General features: G+C 39.1%; 1 protein-coding gene across 1 annotated transcript; it reads left to right on the forward strand.

Annotated features, from left to right (window-relative positions):
- The first annotated feature begins 7972 nt into the window (after window positions 1-7972).
- On the forward strand, window positions 7973-10746 carry LOC141251108 (uncharacterized). Its single transcript, XM_073670230.1, has 8 exons — window positions 7973-8308; window positions 8414-8776; window positions 8871-8967; window positions 9113-9489; window positions 9567-9722; window positions 9797-10324; window positions 10392-10505; window positions 10582-10746. The coding sequence occupies exons 1-8, from the start codon at window positions 7973-7975 to the stop codon at window positions 10744-10746; spliced, it is 2136 nt and encodes a 711-aa protein (XP_073526331.1).
- The last annotated feature ends 4456 nt before the right edge of the window (window positions 10747-15202 follow it).

Consider the following 15202-nt stretch of genomic DNA (forward strand, 5'->3'; position numbering starts at 1 on the left):
GTAAATGTCTTATGGGTTGACGAGCATGATGAATTTGTGGATCATAAAATGGTCATGTTCTTGTCCCCTCATTCTCTGTTTTGTTTGATTCATTATCTAGTGTATTCATCTACATGTGAGTCCCCGTGTGGATCCCCAACATATATGTCAGTACAATCCTCCTACAATTCTTGTATGAGGATTGTCGTAAGTAACAAATTATGGTTACATGTCCCCTTTTGGCAATGAAAATGTTCCGTTTTTTTTTGTATTAGGACAAACTTATAAATGATTGTTGGTTTTCATGCATGTCCCCTTAATACACGTGTTGCCCTCGTTAAATGGAATCAACTTTTCATTTGTAAGAACTTTTTAATTCAAGAAAACATAATGGGACCGTCGGTTGGATTGAAATATAATGTTCTCTAGTCTATTCATAGTTGTTGGGCATGTTGTATACTACAACAACATTACGTACTTACATTCATACTCAATTTCCCATTCCCCTCTAATTATGTATTGTTTACACTTTCTTGCAGCAATGTCTTAATCATCTGACTTCACTTGGAGTGATTTCTCTGTCAGCACGGAGGAGAGCGGTGACACAGTGAAGCTGTCGTCTGCATCAACCTATGATGCAACTGAGGTTATCGTGATCTCAAACAACGAGGAGCCTGAGGTTGTGTCTAAGGTTGTTACTACTGCTCCAGCTGTTGGGCCAGATCAGCCTGTTGCTGATACCAAGACTGAAGTTGCACTTGGAGAAGTTGAGTCTTCTGGTAGTGTCCCCGCTCCCACTCCTGCTATTGAAGTTGTCGAGATATCTTCATCTTCTGATGAAGATTGAGCTAAGTACCCTCCTTTTTTTGCTGCTAAAGATTAAGATAAGTTCGCTCGTATTTTGGCTTTATGAATAGGACTCCTGACTAGTGAAGGTAGGTATTTTATGGTGGGCAATGCAGTAAATATGTGATGAAGTTTGGATGTATGACTATGTATTTTTTGAATTAGCGTTTGCTGGATTATGTTTAATGTTAGTATGAATGAAATCTTAACTATGACAAGTGATGATCATTGAATGTTTATGAATGTGCACAGGGCAATTGTGATATGTGATTGACAGTTTGCTGTTTTGTTTGGCCATTGTTGGTTTAACCTGTTTGTTTTGTCCATGCACATGTATGTCTTATTGAATTGTGTCCCCATTTTGCTATTTTTAACATGCTGAATGGATATGTGGAACAGACTTAACGAATAACATGTCCCTTATCATGTTGTAAAAAATCAGACAACCCCTTTTTTTTGTTCATACGTCACATGGAGTTCATGATGAGTCTACTATTAACTGAGACATTGCCCTTGAGGAATGTGGTCCTAATTATGTCGTTCGAACAGTTACTATGTGACTGTTTAGACTCCTGGTGTGATTAGGTACTACAGCTCGGGCATATTAGTCAATGATGTATGGTGACATTCTGAGACAGAACTTTAGGGAAACAATTTAAACACAAACCATTTGGAAATTCTTTAACCCCTTGCATGTTATAGCACCATGTACAAAAGCCATAAGGAATTTCTTGCTATACATACCAAAATGTGTTACCTATTATTCATACCTAATGCGTGCTAAATCACAAAGCTATGTTCACTTGCATCTCCACAAAATAACCACACCATTTACCCTTACTAAAAAAAAATAAGATCATTTTAGAATATAATCAAACCAATGATTCTATTCTACAATGATCTCATACCCATCCACCTGACTTTCTACATAATTTTGTTGGTTGCCTTCTTCTTCAACTAAACTTGCTCCTGCTGGCCTGCTACTTGTTCATGATGTCATGTTGCCTTGATGAAATGTATGTCCCCTTGTTGGTTGTTGTTGACTTACTTGTTCTGCCACTCTTGGTTGTAAGCCTTCATATACCATGCCACATGCTTCTTGTACTGCAGAACTAGGCGTAGTTATCTTTGTAGGCAGGTTTCCTTGAATTCTTAGCATGTTCTTGTTGCACGCAGTAACCATTACCCTCTTGATCTTTTAGTATCTCATTCATGACAAGTTGCATAGTAATCCATACATTACTCCGAGTTTGATGGTCTAGTTCATAGAATGCTTCATGCACTGCGTCTAGCAGTTGATCTATATCTTTAGGCATTTTTTTGTGCATAAGGGACTGAATGCTTCTAAAAACCCTAGGTCTAATATGTTCAAATCTGGACTATTAGGAGGCTGCTGAAATAAAATGAATGTGAACTCATCTTGCATGTAAACTTGCTGCCATTCTGGGTCATCATGTGTGATGTGTGCTTTTGCATTGTCTTGTTGTATGAAAATAACATTGTGACCTCCATTCCTTGGCCATTTCTCCTTGATTGCTGGTATGATCTTGTCAAAGAGCATCCTCCTTGTTGCCTCCTTGTTGCCTGATTCCACTATCTTCGTCAAGATTGTACCCTTTTCTTTGTTCTTTGATCTTCTTTTTGCTGACTCTTGTGCACTCTCCTAACTGATTGTATCTAGGCCTAGTAACAATACACATGAACATAATTTATTTACTTGAACTAGCAGACCTATATTGTCCCTCTCGTTCTGTGCTAGATACACCCTTTGTGTCTTCTTTGTTAGATTAAACCACTTTTCATCTAAATGAACAAAATCAAACATAGGATAGTACTTGGTTTTCTCTCGTGTTGTGTCCCCTTGTAATAGAACCATAATCCATTTCATGCGTACCTTTTTATTGGCGTTTGTTAGCCCTGGATGTAGTGTATTTGTATGACGCTTAATCTGCTTTCTTTTGATCATTCGGTGAACTGTACTCTTGGAAATGTGTAGTTTCGATGCTAGGTCTCTTATGCAAGTCATGTCCCCCATCTGAATAAATGTAATTGCATCTTCTGTGATCCATGCCTTCTTCATGCCCCCATTTTGATGCTTTGCGTCGACATTATAAGGTTGACCTGCTTCTTTCTGTTGATTTGATGTATGTCATATTGAGCTTATACTTCTCATAGTGTTGAACATTTGTGCTGCTTCACTTACAATACCCTTTGGAAGTTTTCCCCTTTCTCACCGACTGAGTAGTCAAACAAGAATTTGCAGTCATTTCTCTGTGTTGAGCCTTTTTATTACTGGCATGTGAGGTTTTTGTGGGATTGTATATGTTTCTTGCTCATTTTTCGCAGGATTTGGGATGGTTTGTTGGTTTGGTACGTGGAAGAGTGGCTGAATGTTTTCCTTCGGGAGTTGAATGTTTTCCTCCGGGAGTTGAATGTTTCCCTCCAGGAGTTGATTGAGATCGAAAGGTTGCCCCCATGAATCTCCCCTCTGCCATGATTTCCACCTACTGCGCCATCCATTCCATCATCTTGTGGATCCGCAACAAGATTTAAGTTGAAATCTGAGGCCATTAGCAGAATGCTGTAATGCTAAGGTTGCTTTGAAGAGCGAGAGTTTCTTAGTGTTTTTGGTGGGAAGTTGTAAAATTTGATTGAAAATTTAGAAGTCTCATGAATTATACCCATTTTGGGTGGCCAATTTGGTGGGAAATTGTAAAATTTGAATGCAAATTTAGAAGTCCCCTGATTTTATATCCATTTTGGGTGGCCAATTTGGCGATCCAGTGTCTGTAATCTCTCAAATGTCATTGGTTAATTAAGCTTTTAATCAAGACTTTTGTGTCCTTGTATTTTTTTGCCCAAAAGTCAACAATTAGTCATTTTTGTCCCCTTCAATTAATGTGACTTGCTCTCCAATTCAACTTCTTAAAACCCGTGAATTCGGTCAAACGGGAAGATAGTCCTCCAACTTATGTGTCAACCTTAGATTGAAACAGTATAGTTTATACGTGGCTCTCACATTAATTTCACTTTTAATTCAATTATTTTTAAAAAGTCACTTCATCTTCCATATCATTAGAACTACTATTAATTTATATATTATTATGAATATCAAAAATGTCTCTTTTCAAATTTTCTCCTTAATTTTAGTTAATGCTCCTTCTCTTATTGGTCCTACTATTCTCTCTCATTTAATTTTTTAAATAAACTACCACGTTTATAGGAACAAATTACTAGGATAACTTTATTTTAATCTATTTAATTTATAAGAATTTCCAGTTCTCTTTTCTAACCAATAGAATAAATCAATAGTGAAAGGACAATTGAAGAAGATGTGATTAGTAGTTTCGAAAGATCTTTGATAAAGGGAACATTGATCAGAGATCCGATGAAAAAATATGTTAAGTCTTTCAGTAGTCGACAAGCAATCAGAGTAGGCCTTCTAGAGGAAAATCTTAATTTTAGGCGAGAAATCAAGCTTCCAAAAATTTATCGACAAAAGGAAATTATTAGAAGATCTGGAAGCATGAAAAGCAGATTGGGAAAAAAACTCTTCATCTTTGGAAGGGAACCAAATAATTTTATCTTCTAAAGGGAAGGAAGGAATGTAAACCGACTTAATTTTCTTACAAAGGGGGAGGGGAAGAGAGTATTAAGCATCTCAACATTCCATTTCCTGTCAGGAGTTCAAAAATGATTTAGATGGACGTTCTTGTCATTGGAGTGAAAAAATATTGACAAATCCAAGTCATGATGCTAATTATCAGTCCAAAATTTGATTTTATTGCCGAAGTGTCATTTAATAAGAGTTTTAAATTTGTTTCTGATAGAGAGAAGACGGTTAAATTACCATGATGAAGAAGGGTTTTTTTGAACATTTAGGATGTCGGAATTGTCTATAAGTATTTTTTATAAATAATTGTGATCCAAAGATATATGTAGAAATTAAAAGAATAATATATATATAAACTGCCCTCCACTTCCGTAATCTGATATTTTAGTTTTGATTTTATAATGACAAATCTTGTTCTAAATAACAAACTAATCCTCATTCTCTCACCTTCCATGACTTTTGACTGCCTTCAGAATTATAACTTATGTTGGGTTATAGAAATTAGCTACTAGATTTTATAACCTACGATCTCTCAATGTTAGTGATAACAAACATCTTTATATACTAATGTCTATCTTGAGTGAGTTATTGCATGCCTTCGAGCAAAATATGTCATTGGAGCAAAGAAATTAACGAGCTTGAATTAGGAAGCTGAAGCGACTAAAGGGAGTCAAACGAGAAACAACGCGCTTAAAGTGCTTCACCAGGAGTTAGGGAACTGAGTACCAGAATCATGGGAACCGAGTTACTAAGGTTCGGAATAACAAAAAGGAGAGACGCGCTGAAGGGAACTGAGTGACAAGGAACGGAACCGAGCGCGTATAAGAGGAAAGATATCTTCTGAGTTCCTATAAAGGAAAAGATAGAATTTACACGAGATCTCCTAGATACGATCTAGGTTGTTAGAGCTATTTTGTTGTTTTTGCTTTTCTGTTACAATTTATAGTATTATTTAATTAGATTATATAGATTTTAGTAGATTAGTTCCCGACAATTATGCATCTGAATGATAGAAAGGTGCATTTGAATGATAGAATAGAGATTCAAATGGTAAATTTTATGGAGAGCCTTCACTACAACTTGTTGAGTGTTGCTCAACTCTGTGATGAAGGACCAAATGAAGTCACTTTTACTACCTCGATGTGATTTGTGAGGAATTATGCAAATAAAATCATTTTAAAGGGAAAACGAGTCAATGTCACGTACATATTTGACCCCAGCTATATCCCTCAAAGTCACCTTTGCCTTGCTATGATAGAAGATCAAACCGCTTTGTGGCATCAAAGACTTGGCCACGTCAATCTACATCTTCTTCATAAACTTCATGCAAAGGAGTTGGTTCGTGGATTACCTCCTATCAAGATAGAGAACATGACACATTGTGCGAATTGTGTGAAAGACAAGTAAGTTAGAAGCTCGTTTGAACCCAAGTCAGACATCACAACCAAGAAGCCCCTTGAGATCCTTCACATGGACCTCTGTGGACCAATGCGTGTTCAAAGTCCTGCTGTAGCACTTACATATTTGTGATCGTTGATGACTATTCTAGGTTCACATGGACACTCTTCTTGTGCTCTAAAGATCAAGTCTTCTCTCGCTTCACTAAGCTCGTGTCCTTGCTTGAGAACTCTTTATCTCTACAAGTGCGCTCTATCCGTTGAGACCATGAAACTGAGTTTGAAAATAGCGAGATGCTTGGGTACTGTATTTAAAGAGGAATAAGCCATAACTTCTCAGCCCCTAGAACTCCACAACATAATGGGGTTGTTGAAAGGAAGAGCAGAACTTAGTAGAGATGGCGAGAACAATGCTACTTGGTAGTGGAGTTTCTTCTTCATTCTAGACTGAAGCGGTGAATACAGCTTGCTACATCACCAACATAGCTCTTCTACACCCTACGCTTGCTAAGACTCCCTACGAGTTGATCAAAGGTTATCCTCCCAGCATCTCTCACTTCAAGATCTTTGGATGTAAATGCTTTTTGCTGAACAGTGAAAAGGATAATTTGGGCAAATTTGATACAGGAGTAATGATGTCATATTCCTTGGATATGTTCTAACAAGTAAGGCATACAAGCTGTTTAATCAAAGAACTAGAACGTACGAAGAGAGCATTCATGTATTGTTTGACGAAGGGACTTTCATTTCAAACACTCTTGACCCATTCCCAGAAGACGCTCTCTCAGAAGCACCTTCAGAAAGCCTTCAAACACCTCATTCTACAACCCTAAATCCACTCGCCCCTCCATTTACCTCCTCGGTCCCCATAGCATGTGATTCAGACACTGATAGTGAAGTGCCTTCTCATTCTGACACAGTATCCATTAGACCATCTACAATTGTGATATTGTGGGTATCATAGCATTTTATTTAAAGGTAAATTAAATTGATTTGTCATAACTTTGTATTTTATCAAAACAATCATTACAAGTGAGTGTCAAGTGTATGATACTCACTCTTACACAAAACTCTTAAAAGACTTACACATTTGGTTCCACTTTAATATTTATTTATAATTAAACAATATCTCTAACACTTAAACCAAAAAAGAATAATATAAATTATTAGTTATGATACTTGATGTGAATATCACTATAGTGGAGAATGAGTATCATAAAATAAAAATACTATATAAAAGTTGGTTATGAGACTCTACGTAGATATCACCATTGAGGATGCTCTTACAATTTCTCAATGTGAAAAATAAAAAGGACTAATGAAATAGCCTAACTTCCCCTCAAAAGAATTACTCCCTCTGTCTCATATTCTGCTTCCTGTTCCGATGCATGTTTTCAATCGTATATATCTCTAAATATGTTAATCTAAAAATCTTAAAATTTTGTTATTCTTAAATAATTTATTAAGATGAATCTAACAAGATCACTCATGACTATTCTTTTACTTACATACTGGGAGTTATTAGTAAGATTTCCTTAACCGGTAAATAGTGTCGCAAAAAGAATTGGAAAGAACAATTGAGACGGAGAGTAATAAAAATAAATTGACTAAACTTCCTAATGTCACCTTTTGGTGTTAATTATAGAGGAAATCCATTAATTAAATGGAAGGCGGGGGTTGGACAGTCAACGAAAGAAATTTGAAAGCTTAAAATAAAAATTAAAAAAAGAGAGAGAAAAAGACGAAGAGAAAACACGATAGAGGAAGACAGCCTACTTTCCTGGCGAGCCGCTAGTCTCCCGGCGTCTCCGCCACTCCAACACCATTTCTCTTTCTTCAATCATTCCCTTCTCTCCCTCTTCCCTCGGAGCCTGCGATTCCTCCCTTCTCCCAAATGCATAACCCTCTCTGCTGCGTTAACACTGCCGCAAACGCGGCCAATGCCCACGACGATCACTCCGGCGCCCTGCCTCAGCCTGTCCCGGAGCCGGAACTTGAACACAAACATCCCGCTCACTTCTCCCAATCCATGTCATTTCCTTCTAATCAATCCTCCGATATGCGTTTTCCCTCCGCCAGAAAGGTCCGACAGGTCGCCCGATGCCTGACCTCGCCGGCGCGTTCAGTTCGGCCGAATATGCTTTCCTCTCTATCGCTCTCGTCTCGCGATCGGAGCGAAGGAGTTTCGATTAACGACGTCGTAGGAGGCGGAGTATGCGGGATTCTGTATAAGTGGGTGAATTACGGGAGAGGATGGAGGCGCCGGTGGTTCGCCCTCAATGACGGCGTTTTATCATTTTACAAAATCCATGGCCCCGAGAAGATTGTCGTTAGCAATGAAGAGGATATTGGAGGGAAGTTGATCGGTCAGGAGTCTTTCAAAAGGATGTGCTATCCAAGGGGAAGGTCCGGCTCCGGCTCCGGCTCTTCTCGATCTCGCTGCGGTCCGCCCGCCGGAGAAATTCACCTCAAGGTTTTCTGTCTGAATTTTCTCTAATGTTACCACAATCGTTCATTTTCGTCCAATTTAAACTTCAACAGAGGAGATAGACCATAATTGCAGTTGTTGGTTTCTTAGATTTCTACAATCAAGGAAAGTAAGCCAGATGAAAGGAGGTTTTCGATAAACACAGGGACCAAAACTATACATCTGAGGGCAGACACAAGAGAGGCTCGTGATGCCTGGTTGGAGGCGTTAAACACAGCTAAGGGGCTGTTTTCCAGAACATCCAATGGAGGATTGCTTGATAATCTACCAAAAGATGAGCTACTTGTATCAACCGAGAAGCTGAGAGCTCGACTTTTGCAGGAAGGAGTTTGTGAGGCTGCAATTCAAGACAGTGAAGAGATCATGAGAGACGAGTTTTCTTCTATCCACCGCCGGCTTCTGGCACTCAAGAGGAAGGAAGCACTTCTTCTCGACACCATAAGTAATCTAGAGGTATATTTTAGGTACTCCATTCACCCATTGACACCCTCGAGTATCTCTCAAACCTTTTAAATATTTTCTAACAGAAATAGGCTGTTCCTTACAGGCCGAGAAAGTGGACTTGGAGACGACTTATCTAGACCAGATCCAAAGACAAGAAATTGACCATGGAGCTTCCTGCATATCAAACGATAATCACCACGGTATGTTGACGAATGTTAGTTGATTCGAAAGAGTTATTTGCACCAATCAGTCAATATCACTGTATTCACCTGTAGAATTAAAAAAATCGTTACAGGTGGTGGTCCTGATGAATACAGTGATAAGCATCAAATCACAATCATGAAGAAGATGAGGATAGTATGGATGAAGGATTCCGGGATACAAAGGAATTTCTCTCCCCTTGTTCTTCAGAAAGCAGCGGATCTGATTTTCAGGGATCATCATCTCTCGACTCAGATGAAGAAGAGCCTTCTGAGATGGAAGCCTCGTTCATCTCTATGCATAACTATCCTTATGTGAAACGGAGAAAGAAGTTGCCTGATCCAGCTGAGAAGGATAAAGGAGTTAGCTTATGGTCAATAATCAAAGATAATATCGGAAAGGACCTCACAAAGATCTGTCTTCCGGTCTATTTCAATGAGCCAATCTCCTCTTTGCAGAAAGGATTTGAAGATCTCGAGTACTCTTACCTTCTCGACAGGGCTTATGAATGGGGCAAAAAGGTGACGATCAATGGAACTTCGCTGATAATTTTGTTTTCGCTTCTGGATTTGTTCCTTATACATTTCGTAATCTGTAGGGTAATGATCTTATGCGGATGCTTAATGTAGCAGCATTTGCTGTATCAGGATACGCTTCTACAGAAGGAAGATCTTGCAAGCCGTTTAATCCCCTACTCGGTGAGACATACGAAGCTGATTTTCCAGATAAGGGTATTCGCTTCATCTCTGAGAAGGTATTAAGTTCTTTCAACCTATCTATAGCTTGACAAACTATCGGAAACCTAATTTTGAAATTGTATTTCTTCAGGTTAGTCATCACCCGATGATAATGGCTTGCCATTGTGACGGTCAAGGCTGGAAATTCTGGGGCGAGTGCAACCTAAAGAACAAATTTCAAGGTCGCTCCATCCAGATCGATCCAGTTGGGGTCCTGACTTTGGAATTCGACGACGGTGAAGTTTATCAATGGAACAAGGTGTCCACATCCATCTACAACATAATTATCGGGAAGATCTACTGTGATCATTACGGCACGATGCAAGTACAGGGATCGAACAAGTATTCATGCAAGATCAAGTTCAAAGAGCAATCATTTATGGATAGAAATCCCCATCAGGTACAAGGAACTGTGTTGGATAAAAAGGGCAACACAGTGGCGAAGCTGTTCGGGAAATGGGATGATAGCTTGCATTATGTTGATGGAGAGCACTTAAAGAAAGGCGTGGGTTCACAGTCTCATTTACTCTGGAGGGCGAACAAACCACCCAAATACAGAAGTAGATATAACTTAACAAGATTTGCTTTCACCCTCAATGAAATCACACCTGATATCAAGGTAAGAGATGATTCTCAAAAACTCATGCTATATGTTATGATTCATTTTTGCTGCATTTGGTTGACAGGATAAGCTGCCGCCAACAGATTCAAGATTAAGGCCTGATCAAAGGCATCTTGAGAACGGCGAGTATGAATTAGCCAACTCTGAGAAGCTAAGGCTTGAAGAGAGACAGCGTGAGGTGATGATATAGTAACACATCGTTGTGATTTTGATTGTAAAGCTTTCTGATTGTGTGTTGAGTTGTGTATACACAGGCAAGAAAGATACAGGAGAAGGGGTGGAAACCGAAATGGTTTGTCAAGGATAGAGATGGATATCATTACCGTGGAGGGTACTGGGAAGCTAGGGAGGAAGGTAACTGGGGGTCATGTCCTAAAATATTTGGTGAATTCTCAGCTGATAAAATAATGGATTCATGAGTCCACCATACAAACAGAGGCATGCAAACAGGGTATAGATATGTATTCTTTGATTTGTTCCATCCTATTGTGTAGAATTTTGTAGCCCATGTAAATAAACAATTACATGGTATGTAAAGTTATGTAAAAATATGTTGTTATAGCTCCATTCGATCCAAACCAAATTTGATGCTACGTTTTGCTATGGCAATTGTTTTTCTAGAGAATGTAAAGTTTGGAAGTTAAGTTAGTGTATAAAAGTTTGGTGTTGATGGTATTCTATGTACGTCAGGTATTGCTATTTGTCGTACAATATTTTTTGCTAACCATCGTACCTCGGCTCGTTGCGAGTGGTCAGTGTATTGTTCGTCACGGATCATAATACATAGGCTCGTCACGCCGCATTGGATGTCTCAATCGTCACGAGGGAGAAAAGAACCGCTCGTCACGAGGAGCGGTTTTTGACCGGTTGGAACCCTCTCATATTAACACTTCCGCCTCCAAACTCTCCTTTTTTGTAGATAAAAGACGCCGCCGCCCCGTGACGCCTTGTGACGGTTCCCGGTCGCTCGTGACGCCTCCCGATTGCTTATTCATTGATCTATAACTCTTAATCGAACTGAATTATGGTTACTAACTAATCTTGTATCATTATTTGTATTATTTGATCAATCTTTAGATTTATAACTAGTTTCATTTGATTGTTGGAAGATTTGATAGGTATTGTTGTTATTTAGGCTAAATCTTGTGATATACATGCATTTTATTGTAAAAATCATGAAAAATTGGAAGTTGGAAGTTGGATTTGTGGATTTGAATGATAGAAGTAGTTTTTTGTATGAAAAACTGTTTTTCCGGATCGAAGTCTGTAGAGGATAGCCAGCCAGCTAAAGAAAAACTGTTTCTGGTTGGCTCTATGGTTCGTGACGAGCGACTATGCCCGGAATCGTGACGAGCGGTGACGGAGGGGCTCGTGATGAGGCGTTTGTGCATGCTTGTTACGGGTCCTGCTGAAAATGTGTTCTTTTTATTTTTTAAAATATTTGTTTTATAGGAATAAAACTAACAATTAATTTGATATTTAAAATGATAAAAAATTAATTTTTGGGTTTTTTTTTTTATATTTTTAATTTGTATTTAAGTGCGTGATATGATGAATTGGAAGTTGAATTAGTGTTATTGGATGAATTAAGAAGATTAGTTAATAAATAACTTTTTGATTAGGGTGATGAAAACTCTTGTTGGCTGATATTAATATTATTTTAATTTTATTCACATTGAAATAGAATACGAGTTTTTTATGTTTAATATGTTGTGTTTACAGGACTGTTTAAAGAAAATGGCAAAGAAGAAGGGTGAGATGGGGTCTAGATCTGAACAGCATCATAAACGGGATGTTGTTAGAGATGTAGAGGAGGCTGCTCGTGCGACTGAGGAAGAGACATCCATAGATGAAGTGGAGTTGGGCTGAAGAGTTGCTTGAAAGAAGAAGAACGGTGCCGAACCCAATGCAGACTCCGCTTGTACTCCATAAAGACATTCTGTGTCAACTGATGGAAGACCTTGTTACTCGGAGCACAACCTATGGATTCTGCATCTAGGCATTATGTGTCCTCCGCTGGTCGTGATGAATATATGGGAGAGATGTCGTCTTCCAATTGAATGTTGTTGGAGTACCATGGTCAGCAACAGTTGGGTTGTGGGTCTCAATACCATCAGGGGCATTATTCTTCCTACGCACATAATCTAATATGAAGAGGCGAATACATCACCTCTGGAGGAACCTCCCATGGAGGAACAACCTTAGCAGCAAGAGGTATTTATAATAAACTGAAATATTGATTTTGATAAGTTAAGTTTCATAAATCAGATTAGGATTGATTTAACCTTAAACCTGTTTTGTAGGGGGCGGAGGGGGAAAAGAGCATTGACAACCCACCGGATGAAGAGGGTGTCGAGGGGGAAGGAGGAGAGGATGCAGATGGCCAAGCACGGAGGAGAGCCGGTCAACAACATCGACCCTTACATGACTAGAGGGGCTAAGTGTGGCCCACAAGTCCTTATGTTGTTGCGTAGCTTTCCCGCCCACGCCACATACGATATTTATCAGGGCATTGTAAGTTATAATTGTTATGAAATGTATTTTGTTTAGTGCTAATATTAAGTATAGTACAATATTTAGTACAAATATCAAGGTCAAATATTAGTATTTATTTAATTTTGCAGAGTCCGACATTCAACTTCCAAATCCGGCACAAGTCTGTCCTAGCGTGGAATGCAGCCCTGGGCTCGCTAGACGCTTAAGCTGCTATCACTGCCGGACTTGCCCACATCCCGACGCTTATGTACGAGCACGTGGACATGCAGCTGGTAACAACATTCGTGGAGAGATGGTAGCCGAAGACCAACTCATTTCACCTCCCTTTTGCTGAGATGACGATCACACTGCACGATGTCCACTTTCAGATGTTGCTCCATATATGTGGAAAGAGCATGGGCGCTACGGAGGAGCAGCGCCTACAGGGAAGACGCTGGCTCTTTCTCACAAGTTGATTGAGGCAAAGATATTTCTTGGGGTGGATGTGAGGGATTCCACTATCTCTCACACAAATCTTAAGGCTAGGTGTGAAAGCCTAGAAGTGAGACATTCCAGCCCTGGGGTAACAGGGTCAAGGTATCTACTTCATCTGTTAGGTAGTATACTATTCCCGGACAGGTCACAAGACAAGACACCTCTCGCTAACATAGACTTTGTCTGGGATTTGGAGGATGTCGAAAACTGGGCATGGGGTGCCGGTCTACTAGCTTCCACGTGCCGGGAATTGGGAAAGGCTTTGCGGGCTGAATGCAAGCAGATAGAGGCGTGCTATATGCTGATCCTGGTAAGTATTTTTTTCTTAAATAAAGAGTGTTATTTTATCTTTGACATAAATATGGTAAAAATTTAAACAAACTATGGAGAGTTGGATATACGCGTACTTTCTGACGTTGCACCCCAAGGGAAGTCACTGGTAAGGTTGGTTGCCTTATGCCATGATGTGGTCCCCAAATAATAAGTCTGGACACGGGAGAAACTACATGGATGAGCTAGAAGACATGACGGAGTTTGAGGTTTGTGTTATTTAAAAAACAATGATCCGACATTAAATATGTAGTTTACAATAAATCGATATTGTATTCATTTATAGGTTGAACCTTATGGAGACTTGGACTTCACCTCGGAGGACCTCACACCTTCATTGTTTCACGGTGTGTTGGGGTACGGTCATGATGTGACTGAATCCTACATACCTGATCGAGTGGAGAGGTAGTTTGGACATGTCCAAAAGATTACCACACAAGTCATTGCACCCACCCGAGCCCATAGATATAGAAAAATCTCAAGCTACACGGTCGAGTAGGCAAACTCGAAATGGGTATGGGATGCACAAAAATTCCACCAAATCTCCATGGAAGACATGGGTTCGGTTGTTGAGCATGTTTATGAGGTTATCCTGCTACATGCCCTGGTTTATAGAGCGTACCCACCCGTGCATTATTCCTCCAACAACCGAAGAACTTGGAATGGTAAGCATATTTGAGATTGATTTACAATTGGCATGGTACAGTATATTTTTTGATATATTATCTTGTTTGATCTTCATTCAATCTATAAAACGCGTGAGGGGCTACCTTCAACCTTTTTACGAAGAAGGTGAGTACCCGACACAGGACATGTGGCATGCCATCCATACGAGTTTCGATGACATGCGGCCATTTGACTACCCATGATTTTTAACACTTAATTGGTAGTTAAATGTGGAGGTTGTAAGTGTTGTTATGGATGTCTCGTGTTGTTGAATATTTTGAAGGATTGAAATATTTTTCTAGATGTTATTTATCGTTGAATGTGTTTAAATGAGTTTGATGATGAAGTTTTTCGTAATTCCATACCTGAAAAGAACCAAAAACCAATAACATTGTGTTTTAGAATCACACCGTACATAATCAATGAACATAAGCAAAGAGTACACAGTCATACAAAGCAACTATTCACCCAAATCAACATGAGTACTACGTGATTTTCTACTCCATCGTGCTTGTGTCGGCATCTGTACCAAATCAAACTCCCAAATGAATTTCGGAATCCAAGAACAACTTGATGAGAGTGTGCATATTAGGCCCAAGTTAGCCCATTTCCCAGATTAGACATTGTTGGCCCAGTCTGGGTTTAATGGACTTCAGTGTGCTTCCTTGTGGGATTTGCTTTCTTTAATGCTAAGTGTTGTTGTTTCTTTTCAATGGTGATCTATGTTTTCAGTTTTAAGATGTTAATGAGTATATTGGATGTGGAAAAGTTCCAGTCTTATTAACAATGCGCAAAATTTCTCAATCACTTACCACGAAACTAAATATTACAACATCAAGACAATTAATCTTATACGCAGTCTAAATAATACATTGTTGAAATAACATTACATTAATTCTAAATAAGGCA

This window comes from Phyllobates terribilis, unplaced genomic scaffold (assembly GCF_046119375.1).
Source record: "Phyllobates terribilis strain yellow unplaced genomic scaffold, ASM4611937v1 Scaffold_6646__1_contigs__length_43010, whole genome shotgun sequence".
In the NCBI taxonomy this organism is placed as follows: Eukaryota; Metazoa; Chordata; class Amphibia; order Anura; family Dendrobatidae; genus Phyllobates; species Phyllobates terribilis.